The sequence below is a fragment of the Lutra lutra genome, chromosome 1 (assembly GCF_902655055.1).
Source record: "Lutra lutra chromosome 1, mLutLut1.2, whole genome shotgun sequence".
Classification (NCBI taxonomy): Eukaryota; Metazoa; Chordata; class Mammalia; order Carnivora; family Mustelidae; genus Lutra; species Lutra lutra.
In genome coordinates this window covers 116,693,711-116,716,341 of record NC_062278.1, presented here as the reverse complement: position 1 = coordinate 116,716,341, position 22,631 = coordinate 116,693,711, and the positions used below count along the sequence as shown (strand labels likewise).

At 36.6% G+C, this 22,631-nt stretch overlaps 1 protein-coding gene across 5 annotated transcripts in view; it reads right to left on the bottom strand.

The window, feature by feature from the left end:
* Positions 1–22,295, bottom strand: part of OPA1 (OPA1 mitochondrial dynamin like GTPase) — an 88,310-nt gene extending 66,015 nt beyond the window's left edge. Inside the window, exons 1-7 of one of the 5 annotated variants that reach the window (XM_047733233.1) lie at positions 22,077–22,295; positions 15,230–15,548; positions 14,477–14,573; positions 12,686–12,793; positions 12,134–12,187; positions 11,390–11,457; positions 2,878–2,988 (exon numbers count right to left, since the gene is read on the bottom strand). In XM_047733233.1, coding sequence (XP_047589189.1) covers positions 2,878–2,988; positions 11,390–11,457; positions 12,134–12,187; positions 12,686–12,793; positions 14,477–14,573; positions 15,230–15,548; positions 22,077–22,108 — 789 coding nt within the window. In that variant the 5' untranslated portion in view covers positions 22,109–22,295. The remainder of the gene's footprint in view (positions 1–2,877; positions 2,989–11,389; positions 11,458–12,133; positions 12,188–12,685; positions 12,794–14,476; positions 14,574–15,229; positions 15,549–22,076) is intronic. The other 4 variants (XM_047733223.1, XM_047733253.1, XM_047733243.1 and 1 more) reach the window with 4 other exon arrangements.
* Between the last annotated feature and the right edge of the window lie 336 nt (positions 22,296–22,631).

The following is a 22,631-nucleotide window of genomic DNA, read 5'->3' as shown; positions in this document are numbered from 1 at the left end:
GATACAAGGTTATCAGACTATTAATTATAATCTTTATGCTAACAATAGTATTTAGTAGCAGTGACTTAAGATTTTATATATTTGTATTTTTAGGAGTCTTTAGGTTTATCATTTGCCTTTTTGGCACAAGTGTTAGGCATAACTCATGCACAGATTTAGCACTATGCTTCCTATCTGCTCAGTTTAATGGAATATCAAAATTATACTAAGACAAGTGTTGTTATGGAAGTAAAGAATCAGACCTAATATTTTCTGGCAAATAAGATGAAAACTTTTAGGTTTCTAAAGTAAATATTAAAGATAATGAGAAGATACTTTTCCGTATTTTCTTAAGGGAACAGCACATCTGACTTTTCACCTGTCACCTATTCAGTATCTTAACTAGCAATCTGGGTATATTTAATGTTGATGCACTTCGCTGGTACAGTTCTGTCACTTATGACAAGAGTTAAGTTCTTGTCCCGTTGCTCAATATATTCAGTTTGCATTATGAAATTAATTTAAAACTCACCCTGACAGAAATGGGTATCAATGGCCTTGAAACCAGAGCTTTTCTACAATTCCAGGGCTGTGAAACTGATGGAGAAAGAGCGGAATCCTCCGCAGAAACAAGCTAAAGCTGAAAAAGAAAAACCTTTACTAGCTCCTCACAAAACCAAGCCTGAGTTTCATATTTTAAGTGTTTCTTCCTACTAAGCCATTGTGGCCATTCTGAAATACCAAAATACATAGGTAAAGGACTCGTAAACATTTCCACATATGTTATGTATTCATAGGAGGCAGAACTACCAAAGGCAGTTTGAATCTACTGTCTCTGCATGAGCTATAGGGACAGTTTATTAGCTGCTACTAATAAGATATAAAGAAGTTAAGGCCTACCTACATTTTCAAGAAGGGAGGAAGAATGATTAAAACACAACAAAAAGCTGTGGTTTTGCACTTCAAGAAAACCTCAAATGTTTAGAGGAATGACACAAATCTCATGAACTGGGGTTCAGATCATGAGGACAGTGAAGGGCTGAAAAGTCACCTGTGTACCCACCATAGGGAGAAACAGGGGAAGGTGAAGTAAGGAAATGATCTTTCAGGACAGATAGGGAATGATGTCATTACAGAAGAGCGTGAATTGTTTTTGAAGTTCAATTTCCTTGTGCACCGTGTAACTCTGGAGTGGGCCAGACCGTCTGGTATTCTAAGTATGCCTCAATGAGCCACACACACACACGGAGGTGCAATCCTGCCAGCTACTGTTTTACAAATGGGGAAAATGCAAAATAAAAGGTTACATGGACAATCTGATGACATCAGAAATAGAAATGAGATTTCTAAACCTGAAAGCAGCCTAGTAAAGTAGGCCTCAAATGAACACTAACCTTGAAAATTAACATTATTCACTACTAAGATCCCTTTAATCATCTGATTCAAAAGTGTATCGATAATCTTAAGCCATGTCTTAGAATCTTAGGATGGCAGATCTGTGGGGCTCATTTCAAAATATTTTACCATTCTGAGAAAACAAGAAATTGTAAGTAGAGCTCTTCATATTTCTAACATACCAGAACATAGTAACTCCTTCCCTTCTTTGTGTAACAAACCTAAGAACAGATGGCTCAGCTTAAGCATCCAATTTGTAAGACTATTTATGGCACTTCAAAGACATACAGAGCAGAGAATGTTAAAGCACCACTTAACATAAGCCCTTTTTGGTTTAAGGCATCTACTTTAACTTAACCAAATAGGAAAATAACTTATTTTCAATTTCTACCTATGTTGTTCATTCACTGAAAGTTAAATATACAGGAGTTGATTCCACAGCCATGGAATTGAGAAAAGTCAGGAAATGACACTGAAAAGATAAATGAAACTGTGAGGAGTACTCTCAAGTATTATCCATCACCAAATGAGGTAATAAGGTTAGTAAGCAAAACTTCATTAAATCATTACAATATTGGTTGACTTCAAACCAGAACCTATAGGAAGCTAATTAAATGGCTGAATCTCTTTTCCTGAGTAAAACTTACATACCACTTTAAAAACCTTCCTGATCTAATAAATGTAACCTAATTAAGCTGATGTCAAGATCTCAGAAGTAACTCTGAAGTCATTACATTCCTTTCATTTTGACTCAAGTCTTTTCAGAACATTAACCTTGGGATCTACACCTCGGGATCATTTAACAGCCAAAAGCATTTTTTTAAGTACTTCTTAATTACACCTATAACCAAACATTTATACAGATTTATGCCAACTTTTATGAGAATCTGTTCTTTAGGACCTGAATCATATCAAATTTCCAATGTCAATCCTTCAGTAGCCCAAGGTGAAAATTTACTTGTGCTAACTTCACTGATGATTGTGGAAATAATGAGTTTATCAGGGTGTATTTGAATAATTTTGCCCAAAATTTATACCAGCATATACATACAAGAAGTAGCCATGTTTTCTGCTAACCCATTTTACTAAAACAAGTAAATTTCATTCTTTAGATAATTTAAATAGTGGTCATCCACAGTAATCCTTTACATTTTAGGAACGAAAACTTGGGTGAACCACAGACAAGCTGGCTACAAACTGGGGTGATTCCATACAGTAACTGGACCAAGTGAACTACAATTCATAATTCTTCTCTAAATACAAATCCATGGACCCTCACAGAAAATCTCAGTTTCAGAAAATAAATTCCTATGTTTAATATTTTGGGTTTATTAATCCACTCCAGGCAAGTTACATATTTGTATTAGGTGTCTTTTATATTTTTACTTTGTTAAAAATAATTTCCCATCACTGGAGTCCACAAATGGATTAAGGTGACATGATCCTGGCAGCAACGGCTGGTTAGTGTGAATACATCAGTAGCCCCCTTAAATCATCCATCACCTTGCGCTTCTGTTGGGCATAGCTCGTGCTATATTGGCCACCGGCTCTGCGTGCTTCCTCTTCATGCTCTTGAATTTGCTGTTGTAAGAGAATGAGCTCACCAAGCAGACCCTGCCGTGAGTTTACAATGAGGAGAAGAGGAAAATTGGGGAGGAGAACAATGTTAAACCAAAGGGCACAAGCAAGGAACAGGTGTAAGTTAGGGAAGAATGGATAGCTTCTAACAAAAATGGAAATGCATTTCTGTACCTCTCGAGCCGCTATATAATAGGGCTCTATACTGTATTTCCATTCTCCCTCCTCACTAAAACTAGATGTGTCAGAAATATAAAACAGCAGAGTTTAAAAAGTGAAAAGCAATGTGACTGTCAGCTGAATAAAATGAGCCAGACATATCATATTAAGATACAGTAAAACCTAGACTAACTGGAATGCTCAAGGAAAGTGGCATTGTCGTTAACAACTTAATACTTCAACGCTTATTTTTGAATTGCCAATATGAACTGGTGTATGCTCCTGACTTGAATCAAAAGGGGAAAAAATCTTTTAATTCTCAACCATAATTCTCACAAGACTGGAGTATATATAGTAGCTTATTTAATTATTAAGTTATTATTAAGTATTTTTTCCTTGATATCTAATGACTTCAATTAAAGATTACAGCCCCTCAAAACTATAAATTTGAGTTTCTAAGCATCAAGTTAATCACAGTTTTACATTAATTCATATATTCTATATACCTTCTCACACAAGCTTATATGACTACAATTTAGGATCTCTTTCCAAATTAAAAAATGATGTCTGAGGCACTGTTTTAACTTTATACTACATAAAGTAAGTAGTTCAACTGAATTTTCACTTTTTATGAACTGCTCTGACATTCAGTAAAAGCAGCTTGTAAGAACGTAGGTAAAAATCTATCAATTACTAAAGCACAAGTACTATAAAAGAACATAACTGAGATTTGGAGATAATACAGTTATTCTGAAAATTCAAAATGAAACAAAACACAGTTACCCATATAAAACACAAACACCATTCCTATGTTTAAAATTCATTCCATTTAATAATTGTGAAATGTTAACTGGTGCAATTTTTATCACAATGTATTTACATGTGGATTGATACTCAATACATGTTATTTTCTGTACAGTATTTTTAACTGCTGGCCTATCAGATAAAAGACCTCAAGAGATGTGGGAGAAAAGACAACTAAGAATTGACAATGTCACAGGCCTAATATTTTTTCAATTGGACACCCAAAAAAGGGTAAAGTTGCAATGAATGAGGTCACTAATTTGCACAAGAACAGTGTTCTGGGAGAACAATGGGCTCAATTTTTACCACATTATAAAAATACGACTTAGGAAAACTAAACTCATTAAAATAATCTAAATTGGCAGTTTCAAATAGCTTCAGAGTTTTTAAAAATAATTGTCCAAATATTATATTTTATATAACACAACTAGAAAGTTTCCTAAAATGCTGGTTAACATTACATTCAAAATTTTAATTAGTAGATTCATCCAAGGCTTAAACTTTATATAACCCAAAGACTTCTACTATAAATAAAAATTTCCCTGAAAAGAAAAAAATACAAACAGTAAGGCATTTTAAATTAAGGGAAAGTATTAGCATATAATTTGGGAGATTTTTGTCTGATTCTTAGACTGAATACATTAGGCTACACCAACAGTAACGAAACTGGTTGATTTACTATACATCAAAGGATGAAACTAGTTGAAATTTCTGTGTGACAAGCGAGAGAACATCAAAATGGCAGGTGACATAACTGAACTGTCAACATCTGTTTCCAAATTCAACAGTACAAAATGTATTTACAAAAACCTGTGGCTGTCTTTAGAGATAACTCTTCTAAATGAACACTTCTATGATCATGGATATATCTATAAAGAAAAGACCATGCCAACCAACTACTCTCACTGTCCTCATCATTCCCCTCATCGCCTGTCATTTTTTTCATTTTTTTGTATGATTGTTTTCATTTTTTTGTATGATTTTTTTCATTTATTTGTATGATTGTTTTTCATAAAGCAGAAAAAAGAGTAATCCAACTTATTTTTATTAATTTAGTCATTTACTATAATCACTTCTCATCATCCAAATGTTTAGATGTCTCAAAACAATATCCTTTTACAGGTTTCTTGTGTTGGCTTATACAGTAGTGTACCTGTGGTTTGATTAACATACCACCAATACTCTAACTTATATAATGTCAAAGCAGTAAGCAAATACTCCACATTTCTTAACTGTCTAGTAGTCTACCAGGCACACAATTCCTTTTTTTTACCTATAGCTTAAATACCCTCCCAAATCCATATATATCTATATATAAATTATATGGTAAATACTTAACATCTATTATATTACAAGCAAACACCCTCTTTCTAATGACACCTCACTTCCTTCCAAGTTTGTTACTGAAGCACTGTTATGTGAAGGTAGCTGAAATTAACTGTTCCCTCCTAAAAAGACTAGGAAGAAAACAAGAATTAGACATGGAAAAAACTACTTACACTATGTTAAATGACTAAAGGAAGTTACTGTTATTCAATTTGGGGCATCAAATCTCACCCTAAATACAGCTTCTGAGCTAAGGCCATGTGGAATAAGGAAGGGAAAGAAATGTGGCTACAAATGGACAAAATACATTTTGTTCAATAAATATTTTCCCAACCTCAGACATTTTCCATCAAGAAAAAGCACGTAATTATGTTAAAATCGTACACATTATATATAAAAATAATTGTTGTAAATAACAATAGTTATTTACAGATGATATGCTCTCTAAACATCTCTTATTGTCAATTTGATACTGCAACTCTCACGGTCTCATATTTCTATAGAATTGTCAGATTTTTAAAATATTATTAGATCAAGAAAATCAGTGATAACTCTAGAAACCAAAACATCAGCCAAAAATGCTGTGAAAACCTTAAAGTCTTTCCTTTCGATAGGAAAGATTTTAAATAATCTTAAATTTAGAAGTCATTCATATATGAATACATTTAAAATACTGTATTTATAACAGCATTTTAAAAATTCATAGCAGAACTAGGCCCTTACACTGTTTGTATACCCACCACCTAGAATAAGACCTGACACTTGAGATGTGTTACAGCTGACACCTAAGGAAAGGCTTGGCACATGTTTGCTCCTTCAGTGAATCGAATTATGACCACCTTTACCTAATAATAGTAATGATGCACACGAAGTTTCTAGTATAAAAATCCAAAGTGGCTTTTCAAAAAAATGTATATTCTGTCAGTAAGCTATACATCAGCCCTATAATCTATTTTCCCATTTTTCATAATCTCCAGAACAGACTCCATAGAAATTAAGAAAAGGGGAGAAAAGTCATCAAATAATGTTAATAGGTGATAAACTCATACAGTGATTAAAAATGTAAGGTAATCATCATCATCACCATCATCACCACCCTAACAGCCAATATTTGTTTAGTTTTATTATGGGCAGATCTTGTGCTAAAGGGCTATACATAAAACAACCCTATCAAGCAGGGGCTCTGCATTTTACAGAAGAGGAGACCAGCAACTCAGAGTTTGATCTTGTCCAACGAAGATCACATAGCTCAGAAAGCAAGCAGGACAGGATCTGAACGCAGGCAGTGTGACTACAAAATCTGTGCCTGATACTGTCTTATTGCAATGACTGTCTATTTACAAAGTAGCCTTGACTCCATCCGATTTAATCCACATTTAAAAGAAGAAAATGGCAATACTACAATACACCAGAAGGCATATCTGAATCACTAAGAAGGTAGACTGGCTGAGTAGTCCACAAAGACCTTTGGGCCTACAAACCTGACATACTCACTATCTAGCCCTTTACAGAAAAGTGCTAACCTCTGCCTTATTAGTTTTAAAAGTAACTTGGGTCTTGGGATGCCTGGGTGGCTCAGTTGGTTAAGCAGCTGCCTTCGGCTCAGGTCATGATCCCAGCGTCCTGGGATCGAGTCCCACATCGGGCTCCTTGCTTGGCGGGGAGCCTGCTTCTCCCTCTGCCTCTGCCTGCCACTCTGTCTGCCTGTGCTCGCTCGCTCTCCCTCTCTCTGACAAATAAATAATCTTAAAAAAAAAAAAAAAAAGTAACTTGGGTCTAGAAAAGAACTTTATGAAAGTGAAGACTTCTTTTCCCTTCCATTCAAAAAATACTGGTATGCATTAAACTACTTTTCAAAATTTGAATAATTCTATTTGATTAGCTAAAAACAACTATTTTCCCCCCTCCCAGTAATACATAGTACTGTTCAAGGTATTTATGGTCAATGGAAAAATGTTTATTAATGGATATCAGAAGGAAATATGTCTTTCCATTTGGATTATTTAACCTGCTTCTATTCGGACATATCATTTCCCACTTTACTAGTTAGACAATTTCTACAACTGATAATTTTTAAGAGATGAATAAATCAGTCTGTTATGGATAGTTATTATCAATATTATAATTCCTACAAATCTCCTTTGTTCTAAATTGTTACCAAAAAATAGTATTAGATACAAAGTATGTACTTAACGTTTCTTAAAAGACGTAAAAGGACAGTGTGCTTCTGAAGGAATAAAATAGGATTGCCTGTTTTGCCATTCCATTTTTCTTCATGTAGATCTTCCCTGCTTTTCTTCCTCTGATCCCTCTGCTTCCTAACGACTGTGCTCTGGTGCACAAGCGGGTCGGCTTCCTAGCTAAGATTCTAACCTACTCTAGTTGTTGCCAGTTCGCTGCTCAGAAAACTTAAGTTTACTGATCTGTGGTTGCTTGATGATGTTGGTGGTGGGAATTTCATTTTGCCACAGTTAGTGCATTATTTGCTGCCCAAGGAATCCCAGAAACATAAATCCTACTTAAGCAATGCAGTTTCATTAGAGTTACCAAGCACAGGTACTGCTTTTGTATTCCTATGCTCCTCGGTAGCTGCCAAACACCAAAGGCCAAGGAAAATTCACATGTGATCAGAGCAAACACATCTTGTTGGCCTACTTGTGGCCTACTTGTTGGCATTAAGTGAAATTTATATACTTCAATTAGCATCTCTTTTACTGTGTTAAATCAATCACTCAATTTTGCTAAAAGCTCAGTATTATCCTAGGTGTTCTGAGGACAGAGATTTTATGATAGAATGCAAGCAGAAGTAAATAATGTTTTAGCTGACAACCATTTTCAGTGTTAAGTATAGAGTTAATGGAACTAAAATAATTATGCAAGGTTTCATGAAGAGGACAACAGAGCAAGGCTTTAAGGATGAGAAAAAATTTGGCAGAAAAGGGAAGAGAGATTTCAGCTGGAAGGTACAATAGAAGTAAAGCCACAAAAATAAGAATTAGAGCAACATGTGAAAAGGAAGAACATTAATTACTACCTAATAATTATACTTAAAACAGTATCCCCATTCTTCATGATTTAGACTTTTAAAAGGTCCTTCAAATATTTCCTGTAAATTATAAATGTGTCTGTAACCTTCAGAATAACCATACTGCTTCTTCTGTGAGATGTTTATGACCAATCAAAAACATGATAAAACAAAAGCACAGAAAATAACTGTCATTTAGCAAGCTAGTTTTCACTAGTCACAGACAATCTTACTGAATCTAAAAAAAGGAGATTCACTACGTGGTCTTGTCACCTATCTATGTTGTGACTGATATATAGAAATCTGCAGATTTGCAAATTATTCACTAAAAAAGACTCATCATTTCAATTCTCAATTTTCCTTCAGGTGGTTCTGAAGGTCTCCAGGTCTCAAGGATATTATTCAGTTGACATCAAGGGCTCTAATATTTCTCTTCAGTGGATACAAATTCTAAAATTTCTGACTAACACCATTTACTGAAAAGTGGTTTTGGTATTTTTCCATTTTTAAAATTTGGTAATATGTATAAGAACTTCTGGTCAAATGATGTAAATAACTACTGTCCATAAACTGAATGGATATAAATCCAGGCAAAGTCAAAGAAACTTGATGTTTAGTTAGCCTGTGAGCATCATGCAGAAATACACACTTTTCACTTTTGTAGACTTTTGGTAGACCTCAATTACAACTTTCCAGAGTACTTAAAAGTCTAGTGACCCCAGACCGGGTGGCACAGGTAATCAGTTCATTGTGCTATTCATTCTGTCTAACTCAAGTCCAACAATCTGAATCTGTATTCTCTCAACTCTGTCATTTTCACTTCAATTGATTTTGAAAGGTCCTACCTGTTCCTGTTCTTTTTAAATTTATTTATTTATTTTAGGGGGAGGGGGAGAGAGAGAGTGCATGTGCATGAGTAGGGGGAGAGGCAGAGGGGATGCAGACTCCCTGCTGAGTGGGGAGCCCCATACAGGGCCCCATCTCAGGATGGGGAGATCACAACCCCAGCTGAAACTCAGTCATACGTTCCATGAACTGAGCCACCCAGGTACCTCTGTGTTCTATTAGAAAGGACAAATCTCTTTTCTAGTTCTAGCTGTAGAAATGTTTCACTACTTTAAAAAATAATTGATTCACATTTACTTTTACATTTGTAGTTTAAATTTTACATTTGTAGTTTAAGTCTGGCCAGAAATTTTGGTACAACACAGACAACCATTAAGCTAAGACATGACTGCTTCAAACTCTGAATACCATTTTCGATCTGGGGCTCTCATAGGTAAGCGTATCATAGGTAAGTACCAAGCCTTGAAACCCATAATGTTGCATATTAACAAAATTCAAAACCACTAGTTGAGGCTGGAAATACTTTTCCTGTATAATAAATTCTTATACTAGCATTTGCTACAATTTAATTTAAACTGTAATGAAAGTAGCTTAATTACAACTCTAGACTTAGTAATATTAATTGCTGAGTTTTTAATGGGAAAGATAATCCCCATAAATTATGGAGAAGTTAAAAGGAAATAGTAGATGTGAACATTTACCTTCAAGTGAAGTAAATTATAAAATAAAGCAGTAAATTTACTTTTATGTCTATTGTGTAAAATAACATCTGAGAATATAATTATATTCCTAGGGATCCATTCTTTTGCTTCTTCTGTACTACAAAGTTCCTGATCATTTACCAATTATTCGTTAAGCATCTTAGCAGGATTTTAAGGAGATTATCTGAGTTAGACCCTGAGGTTTTTCATTCACCAAAGCAATCCTCCTTGGCCATACCAGAGAAGAGCAAAGATGCGGACCTCCCCTAAATGATCTAGGCAACAAGGCCTCATCACTCTAAAAACACACTACTAATCCAGTAAGAGAGGTTCCTACCCCCTCTTTAGATTAGCTGTTGTCTGCATATTAAGTCTACCTGCATTAAGGGACAAGGCCAAGGCTCAAAATAGGCTAATTGCTATTCAAACTTTTCTCCCCAGTAGCATGAATAGTCAAAGGTGTTCCTTTTGTTAAAATGCCAATGGAAAAGGTATCAAACAAGATCAAGTTAAAAGGCAAATACACTTACACAAAAACACATATTATGTACACACATTTTAAAATATTTTCTCCGAAAGATCTAGTTAAAAGGCAAGAGAAAAGTCTTTTGAAATACTAGAATTCAAACTTGGAATATCGTATAAAAAGTTCAAAGTTAAAGGACAAGGAGAAAGATGGAAACCTACGCACAGGAATTATTTTCTTTCTGCCTTCCAAATAAACATAAAATTAATTTCCCTTCAATTTACAAAAACCGTAATAACCTTCAGTATAAAAGTTACATATTCCATATTTAATTCTGAAATGTTCATTAAGTATCTTTTTTAGGTATCTGTTTATATAAATATTATTTCAGAAAAACTTCCAAGGAATCAGTTATGTCGCCAATTCCAAAAGATGAAAAAAATGAAGACTAAGAGAATGTCAGGTTAACATATGAATATAAAGAGCAATGCATATTTATTTTATATCAATACCCTCCCAAACGTTCGTATGGATTTTAACACAAGTACTGAAATTGACATAAACGAAATAAATCCATACACAATTGTTAACTATTAATGTGAGAGAATCAATTTATCCTCTAACAGCCCATTTCCTATTCCCTTAATATTTCCCCAAAGTATATGACATAAAAACAGTAGTCCCTAGAATGTATTTCATGGAAAAAGGTTCTGTTGCTAAATAAATCTGGACGACTCTGTACACTTTGACTTCTCCTGGGATTCACAATGCACACAAGTATATTAAGGTCTGAGAAGTCCTAGGGAAAAGAAAAGCCTGCTTATACTACTTAATCAGCTTTTCCTATACATATTTAACAATAAAGCCCTTTGTTGAAAACAATGCTTGTAACTAGTATTTCATAGAGCATATTTGAAGGAAATGGGCTTCTCCAATATTTCCAGAACTGTCACATAGTACCTCCACTTTGTACCAAGATTAAAAACATCTCTACTTAGATGTTTTTATATTTGCTCCTCAGATGTTACTGTTGTCAAATCTTCTAGGTGGGTAAAAACTATTTTATCTCTTTCAGGACTACTGATGTGATGAATTCTCCTTTGTACTTACCTTTCTATAATGCTTGTCACTTTCAGATCCATGATCTGTTGCTCTAAATGCTGTTTCTCCCGGTGAACCTTAAAGAAAAATAATGCAGTCCTTTAATTTCTCCATTGCTGTCAAAAGCCCAAATTCCAACTTATTTTAAAGGTAAGTAGCTTTTTAGAGCAAAAATCACTTTTTTGAAAAATAAAAGCTATTCCTATTTTAGGGAACATACTGGTAACCTATGCAAAAAAAAACAAAACAAAAAACCCACCTTTTTAAATATTATAGGACATGTTTTTAAAATTCCACTGAAAATTTCAATTAAAAAAAGAAGACAATATTTGATAAGGATTATTTTCCATGAGAGTACTTACAGCTCAGCTATTTACCACTGCCATTACAGACCACAGATAGTAACAAAATAAATTTAAAATGTCAACTGTGACAGGGCAGATGAGACAAACTAAAATTACTTTTCATTTCAATTATCAGAAACAATCAAATCAACTGATATTTTGAGAAAATATTTTGGTTAAGCAGTAATAGTTTTAATCTTATAGATACATACTTAGGAATTTTAGTTTTACTGCAAAATAATTATTTCATTATTTTCTCCTGTAAGATAAAGAATTTGCCCAATATAGTTCTGGAGTTTTAAAATTCAGCATAAGCAGCATAAATTTGGTCTGCAATTTTATTTGCAACTAGTTTATTAGAAGCATTTCAAAGGCATGTTAAGGTCAGCAAAAATGTCTGTTTACACACCTAACAAGAGAAGTAGGTCAGAAGCTCCTATGACTTCACTAACCAATTTGTGACCTGTGAAAAACCAGCAAAAGGGGAAATAGAAATGTAAAATTTGACAGGAATGAGCAAACAAGTATGTCTGAGATCTCAGAGTTATATCATGATAGGGCATGAATTGGGCAAATACAACAGGATTAACCTCAATAAATTCCACTCATTATGGTCCATTATAATTAAGTTTGTCTTAAAATCACCAAATTGGTTCTAACCAATTATGAAAAGCAAGCACATAGGAAGTCTCATCTACTTGTCAGGAACAAGAAATACTTTTTCCCTCATTGATTAAAGCCAAGCATGTTTAAATTCTTACAAATTTTCATTTTTGTTGCACTAAGCAAAATTTAAAACCAATGAGCACCAAAACTTTGTGTGTCTTTTTTTCAAAAACGTGTTTTTCATTTTTACTAACTGTTTTCATTTAAAAGACAGGAATCAACAATGAATATATCTCAGTACTTTTCCTCCTGGGTTTCTGACATTTTAAGTGAGATCAAATAGGTCTTTCCTTACCTGTGGTGAAAAAGTCCTTCAATAAGCTGAGGCTTTCAACAATCTTATCAAAGTCAGGTGCCAATTTTGCAAGGTCCTCTGAATTAGGAAGTGCTTTTCTAATTTTCTCTGGAGAAGACAAAAAAAACCTCTCAAAATAAGAATTTCACTATTAAAACATTTATAAAATTTAAATAACACAATACATAAGTGTCATATATAAATTTAAATTAAAATATTTTTTGCATTTTTCTCCCTATTACAACCACAACTGCTACATGTATCTGGAATAATGTGTAATTCTGAGGATATTCCACGAGCCATGAAATTTGTTTAAAAAGACTCACCAAATGTCTGGCTTAGATGGACAGCTTTGATCTATAAGTTAAATGCCTTAAAACAAGCAGGAAATTAACAAGGTTAACACTGTATTGGAATCAGAGGTAGTTTTAAGGAGAAAGTCACAGTGAAGAAGCCAAGAATAAAAGAAAAAAAGAGAAAAACGCCTCCTGTAACACCTAGTCCCAACTCAAAAAAAGTAATGAAATCTCAGTTCAAGTTCAGAAACAGAGTTCCATTACTTTTCTCTGTCCTTTCACAGACTTTCAGAAAAGTCACACTTGTTACCATTTAGAAATAACTAAGAGCCCAAGGCAAGCTTTGGTTTTATTTTTGCTAGCTTCATTTAAAAAATGATCAGAGTATTTACTTTTGTTTAAAACTTTACAGTATCTTCTGAATTAGGATAGGCTTATCTTCTCTGCAGAAGACCAAAACACATAAATATTCTCAAAATAAGGATATATGTCAGATATTGTTCTAGTGCTATAAAAGCATTCACCTGTTTAGTCTTCATAGCAACCCTACAGAACAGTTATCATCAACTCCACTTTACAGGTGAGGGACTGAGCCACTGAAGTTAAGTAGCTGGACCTGCGCACACAGCGAACAAGTGGGGAGTCAGGCTTCAAGCCCAGCCAGGCCAGCTTCAGAATCCAGGCCCTCAGCCCCACATTGTGGTACTGGCAAATACATCAAAATTGAAAGCTCTCCACGTGAATAATGGAAAAGTACTCAAAGAATACTTCAAATTCCTGCAGGTTCCTCTGTCAATGCAGCACGGTTTTCTCTTTAAGGAAATGCCACGTGAGTAAGTACACAGAGAGATTAATTCTACCCCCATATATACCTAGGCTAAGAAATTAGACAAAGTCTAAAAAAAAGAGGCTGAGGAAAATAATTTCATTCAAAGAAAATTTTTTTTTTAACTACTCAGCTTAATCTTGGCAATCAGAACTATCAAATATACTTTTTTCTCATTTACCCACTATAGAAAAAGGGGAACAGTAGCTGACTATGGGGAGAAATTATTCTGGACACATAGCAGACTTTAAGGGACCTGGTTACAAGAAGTGGAGGTAAACAAGGGAGCTAGTCAAAATTAACTAGTTAGGTGGGTCACGGTGCATCTGTTCTGGGTAATAATATAAAACACTGAAAGTGATGTCTAGAAGGCTGCTTAGCTGACAAATCTGTTAGTTAGCAAAAGATAAAAAATGGAAGCATATGTTCACTATGGCTCTAAAATATTAACCACACACACACATTAGCTGCAACTAAAAGAAAATGTGAGTGATGGGTGAGGGCATTATTTTTTTTTCCTAACCATTTTTTCTCTGATATTCTATTACGTCTACCATTCAAATAAAACTGCTACACAGTAAGCTCATGAGTTAAGAAAATCTCAATACCACTATTTCTCTTTCCCAAAGATACAACCAAGAAACATGTTTTAATGTTGATGATACAGACCTAAATCGATATACTCATCAATTTCCCACACAATGTCAGGCACAATCCATTTATAGTCACTAAGGTCAGGTATCATATCTTTCCACTGATCAAAAGTCTAAAAGAAAAGAAAGTATGCCAATCAAATGCTCTGAATGTCATACAAAAATAGAGAAAAACTACCTTAATTTATCTAATTAAAACATGCTAATCTACTAAAAACGATGTATTATGTTCAAATATTTTAGAAACAAAGTAGCCTTGGCTCTTCTAAAAATAAAGTAGTTGGCAAGCATATAAAATATGTAAATGTTCCTTTATAAAATATGGAAAATGTAAAAATTCAAAAGACAGTCTTATTTCAAACAGGTTTCATGATTTGACTTTAAGTAATACTGCAAAACAGAAGACAAACCAGAGGTCAGGACACCTTGCCTCTACTCTCAAAGCTGCCCAAAAGTGGTTGTGTTAGCATGCCACCTACTTTCTTGTCTGAGCTACTAAGTGGCAAGCTGAAAATCAAACCTAGGTGACCTCACTCCAGCCCAATGCTCCTTCCATTAGGGCCATTCTGATCTCTTATAAGTATAACCAAGATTCAGAGAGCAGTTTTCTATTAGCATCATTAAATGAACTTAGCACATGGTAGAGATACACAATACATTTTTAAATATCAAATTGCAGTCTATTGCACTAAAGAAAAATGATTTGTGCTATAAACCCTTCAAATAATCATGCTAAAATAACCGAAAAAGCAATGGAAACGAGACTCACCTTTTTGGCTGTATAGCCACCCCCAACAGCAGATCCTAGTATGAGATAGCGAAGTTTCAAGAGTCTTGCAGCTAATCTCGCTGGCCAAAAATTCCTGCGTGGCTGGTAGCCGTATTTAATTGGAGAAAGTTTCAATTTACGTAAGGGAAGGTTAGTTAAAGAGGAGAACTGATGAGATGACGTCCTGAATTGGGATCTTTGAAGCTTTAAGGTAGGATGATGTGAATGATAAATGCTTCGTGAAACCAGATGCAGTTTTTGTAGCGGTAAGCTTCCTTTGATTCCAGAGCTATGTTTCACTAAGGACTGGCAGACCTCACTAAAAAAAAAAAAAAAAAAAAAAAAAAAGAGCATGGGACAAAGATCAGATTGGGTAATAGTGCAAAGGAAATGATTAAAAAAAAAAAAGAGCAATATGCACAAGAGAAAACACACCTGCAGGCATGTGTTCAAACGCACTATGTCGGACCGCACCTCGCATTTACTAACCATTTATTACACGCCAGGCACTGCTGCATGCAGCAAGCGCTTCCTCCTTTAGTTCTGCTAAAAATCCTACGGTGAAAATACCAGTATTCCCTCCATCCTACCAATGAGGAAAAGGTAGCACCCACACATAAATAGCTTGCCCAAGTCCACACAGACAGGATTCAAACCCAAGAACTGGGACTCCAGAGCCTGTCCTCTCGTTTACTTCTTTTATTAACTGCTACTCGCTGTCAGTAAAACTGGAAAACAAAATGAATGCAAACCTGCTTTTAAGCACAAAAATTCCAACAGCTTAGAATACCTATTCTTTGGCCTCTCCTTTGGGTCTCAGGATCCTGAGACAGCCCAGGGACAGAAACTAAGGAAAAATCATTAACTCTATATAAGGCACCTGACTGAAAGTTTCTGAGTAGAATAAATTCATTAAAGAGTAATGAAAGAAGATACTAAAAGCAATGTGCGACCATCTGAATATCTGTGTCCTCCCCCAATTTATATATGGAAGCCTAATTCTCAGCATGAAGTATTTGGAGGTGAGGCCTTTGGGAGGTAATTTGCTTTGTATGTGGTCAGGGACACGGAGCCCCTGTGTTGGGATTGGTGCCCTTATAAGGAAATAAAGGGTACGGATCTCTCTGTCCCCTCTTTTTCTTGTGAGGTCACAAAAAGATGATGCTTGTCTATGAGCCAGGAAGAGAGTCCTCACCATATACCAAATATGCTGGCACCTTGATCCTGGAGCTCTCAGCCACCAATAACTGTGAGAAATAAATGTTTACTGTTGAAGCCACCCAGCTTTTGGTAATTTGGGGAGTGATAAGGTGACTGTATTATCAGCTGTGCAGATATAAGGGAACACGCTAGAGTGAGTTGAGGGGGCAGCACTGAAAAAGGAAAGACAGATACCAGAATGATGAACTGACATGGGAATCGAGGGAAGAAGCAAATAGTAATCCTGACATTTTTGCCACTTACAGATATTAAAAAAACAAACAAAAAAATCAAGAGCCTAACCAACTGGGTGGGGCGAGTAGCCCATGGTTCCATAATATTTAGCTCAAACTTCTTTTAGCTCTCTTCTTACAGCCACTTAGTGTTTTGAGCCAGATAAACTTCGGTTCCATTATAGTTTCAGTGCTTAGTTGTGTGCAGTCAAGGGCAAATTATGAACTTGCCAAAGGCTCAGTTTTTAAAAATCTGTTAAAATGGGATAATAGCTACATCAGAGTTATTGTCAATAATCACTAATCTAAGTTATCTTCTTCTCAGACCATAATCCCCTTCACCCCTTCACTATAACCATCTTTGATCCTACTGGAAGAACCAAGTCATGGATCCTTCTATCTTCTTAACTATTAGTCTCTACCTTATCTATTTACCTACTTACCCACCGTATAAATAGTTCATAGTTCATAGTTCACAGTTTCAATGACTCTTTTACAAATACTCTAAACTCAATTGCCCTCTGGCTTTTTGTTACACTTGTCTGGCAAAATGCAAACCCTAGATGGACCTTATCACTTTAAGCCTGTACCAAGGGAATGAAGCACTACTGAAGAAAACTGCACCTACTGGACAGACATCTCACCTTGGCTCCAAGAATGCTTGACAATCCTACTTTGTTTACCAATCCATTCTTCCAGTCTCTGCTATGACCATTTTGAATGTTCTCCCCACTCCTCTACCCTCCCATATTCTTCCTATACTTCCTGCAATTTTCTGGAGAAAATGAAAGCCATCTGAAGGAGACATGCTGTTGCTTCCTTGCTTCCTCTTACATCTACGCCCACCCTCCTCTAGCTGCTCCCCCCGAATTCCCGGAGCCCGGAACCCTGAGTCCTGTAAGATTACAGTAAGTACCCCTCTTCCCTTCAAAGGCAACTCCCTCTGTTTCCTCTGAATTCTTTCTGCCTTTTTAGGAATCACTAGTCAAGTCCCTCTCAATTTAAAGAAGAGATGGAAAAAAACCTCCAGTTCCCTGCTCTAGCTATTCTATTAAAAGCCAAACCAACCTGATTTCCATTTGTATCACTTCACTAAAACAGCCCTTACTGAATGTCCTGATGCCTTCCAATGGGCATTTATTTTTTCAATTCTCATTTTCTCTCTCAGCAATATCTGACCCCTCCTTGCAGGAACTCCTTTATACCAACAGTCGCTAGCGTTACCCCTACTCACTGGCCACTCTTTTTCAGGCACCTCTTCCCCAACTACCCCTTCCCCCCTTTTTTTGATTTATTTATTTTAGAGAGACAGAGAGCTTGTGAGCATGGAAGGTAGGGGGCAGAGGGAGAGGGAAAGAGAATCCCAAGCAGACTCCTCAGTGAGTGCTCAGCCCAACATGGGCTTGATCCTAGAACCCAGAGACCACCCCTCCAGCCAAAATCAAGAATCAGATGCTCAACCAACTGAGCCACCCAGGCACCCCTTCCCAACTACCTTTTAAATGTTGGGAGCATGGGACTCAGATGTAAAGTCACTTTTCTTCTCATTCTATTCACTCTTCCTAGTTAATCTTATCTACACCCATTTCCTCAATTGCCATATACATATTCATGTTTCTCCAAACTTCTACATCTAATACAAATAGTTAAGTTCCAGACCCTTGTGTCCAACTGCCTACTGAACATCAACCTTTAGATATCGAAAGTATCCCAAATGTCCAAATTCAAATTCTTGATATCTTTCCTCCTTCCCCCCAAACCCAGACCCTCTCTAGTACTTCCTGTATCAGGAAATAGCAAAAACATCTGTCCAGCAGTTGCACAAGCCATAAGATTGGGGCTCATTCTTGATACCTTCCTCATCCTCAAGTTCTACTTCCAACACAGATCTTGAAGCTTCTATTTCTCCTGTCTCCACTACCAGGGTTCCTTACCTGGGCTGCTGTAACAGTCCTGACTGCGGTGTTCTCCACAGCACAATCAGAGCACTCTTCTGAAACGTGAATCTGATCACTGTCATTCACCTGCATAAATCTCAATGCCTCCTCTTACATTCAGAATAAAATCCAAACTCTCCATGGTCTGGTCCTGCCTCTCTCCCTCTCACCTCCCAGCTCCACCCAGACCAGTTTTCATCTAGCTCCTCGACTGTGCCATACTCCTTCCCACCTCAAGGTCCTGATACCCACTGCGCCTGGACAAACTCTTGTACCTACTTAACTCCCATTACTCCTGTTAACTCTGGTCACAAATGGTTTCACCTCGGCATTCCCTCCTCTCCTGGACCTACATTCTAATTCGAGTCCCTTGCTACAGTTCTTAGCTTCTTCAGTGCACATAAAATTGGTATTAAATAACAGTGTAATTATTGGATTAATATTTGTCTCTAACAGTAAACTGCAATCTTCATAAAGCCAGGGTGGTCCTGTTTTGCTTTTCACTGTATTTCTAAAGCCCAGCCCAGTGTTTCACAAGTAGTAGATGCTTAATAAATTCACTGAATGAACATATGTAATCGGGACAATAGCAAAAACAAAAGGTGGAAGAACCTAGCAATGACCACAGAGTAAGTACTTAATAAATTTCATTTCAACATTGACCGCACTAACCTCTACTAATGTAGCAATGACCACAGAGTAAGTACTTAATAAATTTCATTTCAACATTAACCGCACTAACCTCTACTAATGTATCAATGAGTACACTGTATCCCTCAAAAGTTGTTTGCTTTTTTCAAAAAAGGAGTTAATCCATATATCCAAATTAGATAAACTCAAGACCCAAGTAGTCCTACTGCTAAGATGCTATTATAAAGTTTATTGAATTAAACATATGTTTAAGGGTGTAATAAATGCTTGAAAGGAATTCATGGAAATTAAAGCTGTAATAGTCAATTAAAAAAAAAAAAAAAAAGAACAGCAACACCAAAAAATGTATTAAGGAAACTCCTGGGAACTTAGAACATAAAGAAAAAAGGTGGAAACCATGAGAAAAAAGTGACTCAGAGAATTGGTATCCAAAGTGGGGATGTGTGTGGAATGTGTTTCAAAGGATACACAAAATAACTCACTGGGATTCAGGAAAAAGTACCAACGCTTCAAAATACAGTATTTTTTTTGTATCTCATCGTTCAAGATTATGTTAGGGTAGAATTATAATGTAAATAATTAAGTAATAACAGAGATGTAATTCAAAAATAAGTGTGTATATGCGCATTTGTGGCATATGCCTACTATTTTTTTAAAATATATGATAAGCACAGATCATATTTTGCAAATCATGGACAGACAGGATCAACCTAAGAAGACCAATTCATCTAACAGGAGTCTAAAAACAAAAAGAGGAAAAATGGAAGGAAGAAAATAAAGAAAACTGAAGAACTGAAGAAAGAAATCTTTTTAACGGAAAGGCCCACTAGTACCAAGCCAGATTTGGGTGGGGGTGAGGGGGGGACCAACACCTTTCTCAAGGACAAAGCATTGAGAAATTAAAGATAAGGCCAAGATCCTGAAAGCTCCTGTGAAGGGAAAAGCAGAATACCTACAAAAACACAAAAATCAGATTGCCCTGAGAGTCTGTATTAGTAACAAAGGATGCTAGAAAAAAATGTACCAATGCCTTTACTGTTCTGAAAAAGTATTTTGAATATAGACTTCTATATTTGGTGAAACTAAAAATCAATGTGATGCAGAACAACCACCCCCATGACTCCCGAAATCATGTATTCTCTCTCATCTATCATCTCTTTTAACTATATAACATCTCCTAATACGAATTCTTTTTTCAACAAATTTACACAAACATTTTTTCAACAAATTTACACAAACATTTATTGCACTTAAATAAATGTTAGTCACTATCTTCTTATTTGTCAGTGAGTATGTATTTACATACCTTACATCAAAAAAATGTTTATGTTCCAATCTGCTTAAGAATGGGAATTTAAATGTACTCCTTCATAACAAACATGCAGAAGAAATACAGCAAAACACAAACTCCAGAGCTTGAGGCTCCTAACCTTCCCCATCTCCTCTTCTGCAAGAAAGCTAAACTGTGCTATCAACATAAACACTTTTAAGCCATGACTCTGTGGAATCCATAATAACTTAAGAAACAATTTAGCCCAACAGCATCCACCTGAACAAACAAATATCAGTTATTAATCAGTCTGTTAAGTTCAAATTTTAAAGTTTTCCTACATGTCTCAGTCGTTCCAATGAAGCATGATGTTTTCTGCAAAGCCTTTTCCCTTTTTATTTAAATAACATTAGGTATGTTTCTCCAGGAAACAGGGAGGAGTAGAAATAAAAAGATAGTAAATAATTTACTGCAGTATCCAGAGCTGTGGATTTACTCAGAAACTCAAATTCCATAAAATAGAAATAACTATCCAATTAGTCTAATTGACTATAACTATTGCATGTCATCCAGTTCTAAATTTAGACTCAACCTTCATAAAAAATGGATACCATTCCTTATAAAAACTATAAATTATCCATACCCTTTAAACAATGGTATGAAAAAAATTCAAGACAGGTGTTGAGAGGCTAATTCAGGAAAACCAAGTTTTTTCAACTGTACTTGATGCATATGACTTCTTATCAACAATAAGTTAAGCCTGAAAGTATCTAAAGATATTAGAACACAAATACATTTAAAGATAAAGTCAAATTTAAATCTTACTGAAATGTATATAGTAACCCACAGGAATGAAAAGATCCTAAGATTTTTTTGTACTTGGGATTAAACCAGGCCAGGGCAGCAATAACCATGTGATATGAAAGTTGGTGCTATATTCACCACTTTTCATCCAAAGCAAGTCTTCCTCCCTAAACACTGAGAAGCTGCTATTGAGAGGGCTTCTCTCATCACCATCTCCCACACCATTTGCGTCACTGCCCAGATCAGACTCCAAAGCAAGTCAACTCAGACGATTAGGACAATAGGCAGAGCCTCTTCACTCTGGGAGAAGAACGAGTACCCGCAAGAACAACGTACACCTGTCGTGGAGGTAGAAGAAAGGGTTGAAAGGCGGAGAGGGGGACACATGAATAGAGCCAGGAGGCAGGGACGTAGAGGGCAGAAACAAGAAGCAACCAGAGACGGCGATAACAGCAAGGACAGAAAGGTGAAAGAGGCAGGGACAAAAGGACAACAGAGACAGGCCAAGACTGAAAAGAGCCCAGAATCTTCGAGTGGCACAGGACAGGAACAAGGGCCAGTACTGCAGCCGGCACCTCAGGTAAGCCGGGTCAGGGCTCCTGTAACCACGGGTCCTCAAAAATATCCCGGAATTCTCCAACCTTCCTCCGCCTGGCCTGAAAGTTATGTGCACATTCTGGAGGTAGCAATGAAATAACTTGGCTTTTCGGAGGCCCCAGAAATAACGGGGCCAGGTCGGAGCCCACACTTACCAGGTCACGGCGGCCCGGTGTAGTCGCCACATCCCGCCGGCGAGGAGGTCACACAGCCGCCTACAGGGCCACGCGGGAGCCCGGGTGTCAGCCCCCGTCCGGCCCTTGCTCCAGGAATGACCCAGGAAAAAGCCCTCGGCAACAAGGGCACAGAGCAGCCGCTGCGGCCCTCCCAATGGCGCATGGACTTCCGTGAGAGCCCGCCCGGCAACCGTACTCGGTCCGTCAGAAAAACAAGCACCCTCCCACCCTTCCTAGGAGGGCAGCACAAACGGTCCGCGGAGGAGTAGTGCTCTCGCTCAGAGCCTCCAGAGGAAACAAACACTTTCCGCTTCCCCTCACCCTTTCCCTCCCTCTTCGTTTCCGGGATGGAATTAACGAAATTTGAGTTTCCCTGGTCATAGATTTGGAGAGGGGAGGAGTTGAGAGTTTAGCAGGGACTGGCGGGGTGTAGGGCGAAGAAAGCGGATTGATAAATTCTCTCTAGGTGGCTATCGGCTACTGATTTAAGAAAATTTAGTGCTGAGGGGGCAGGGAGGAGCCTACGTAGTACCA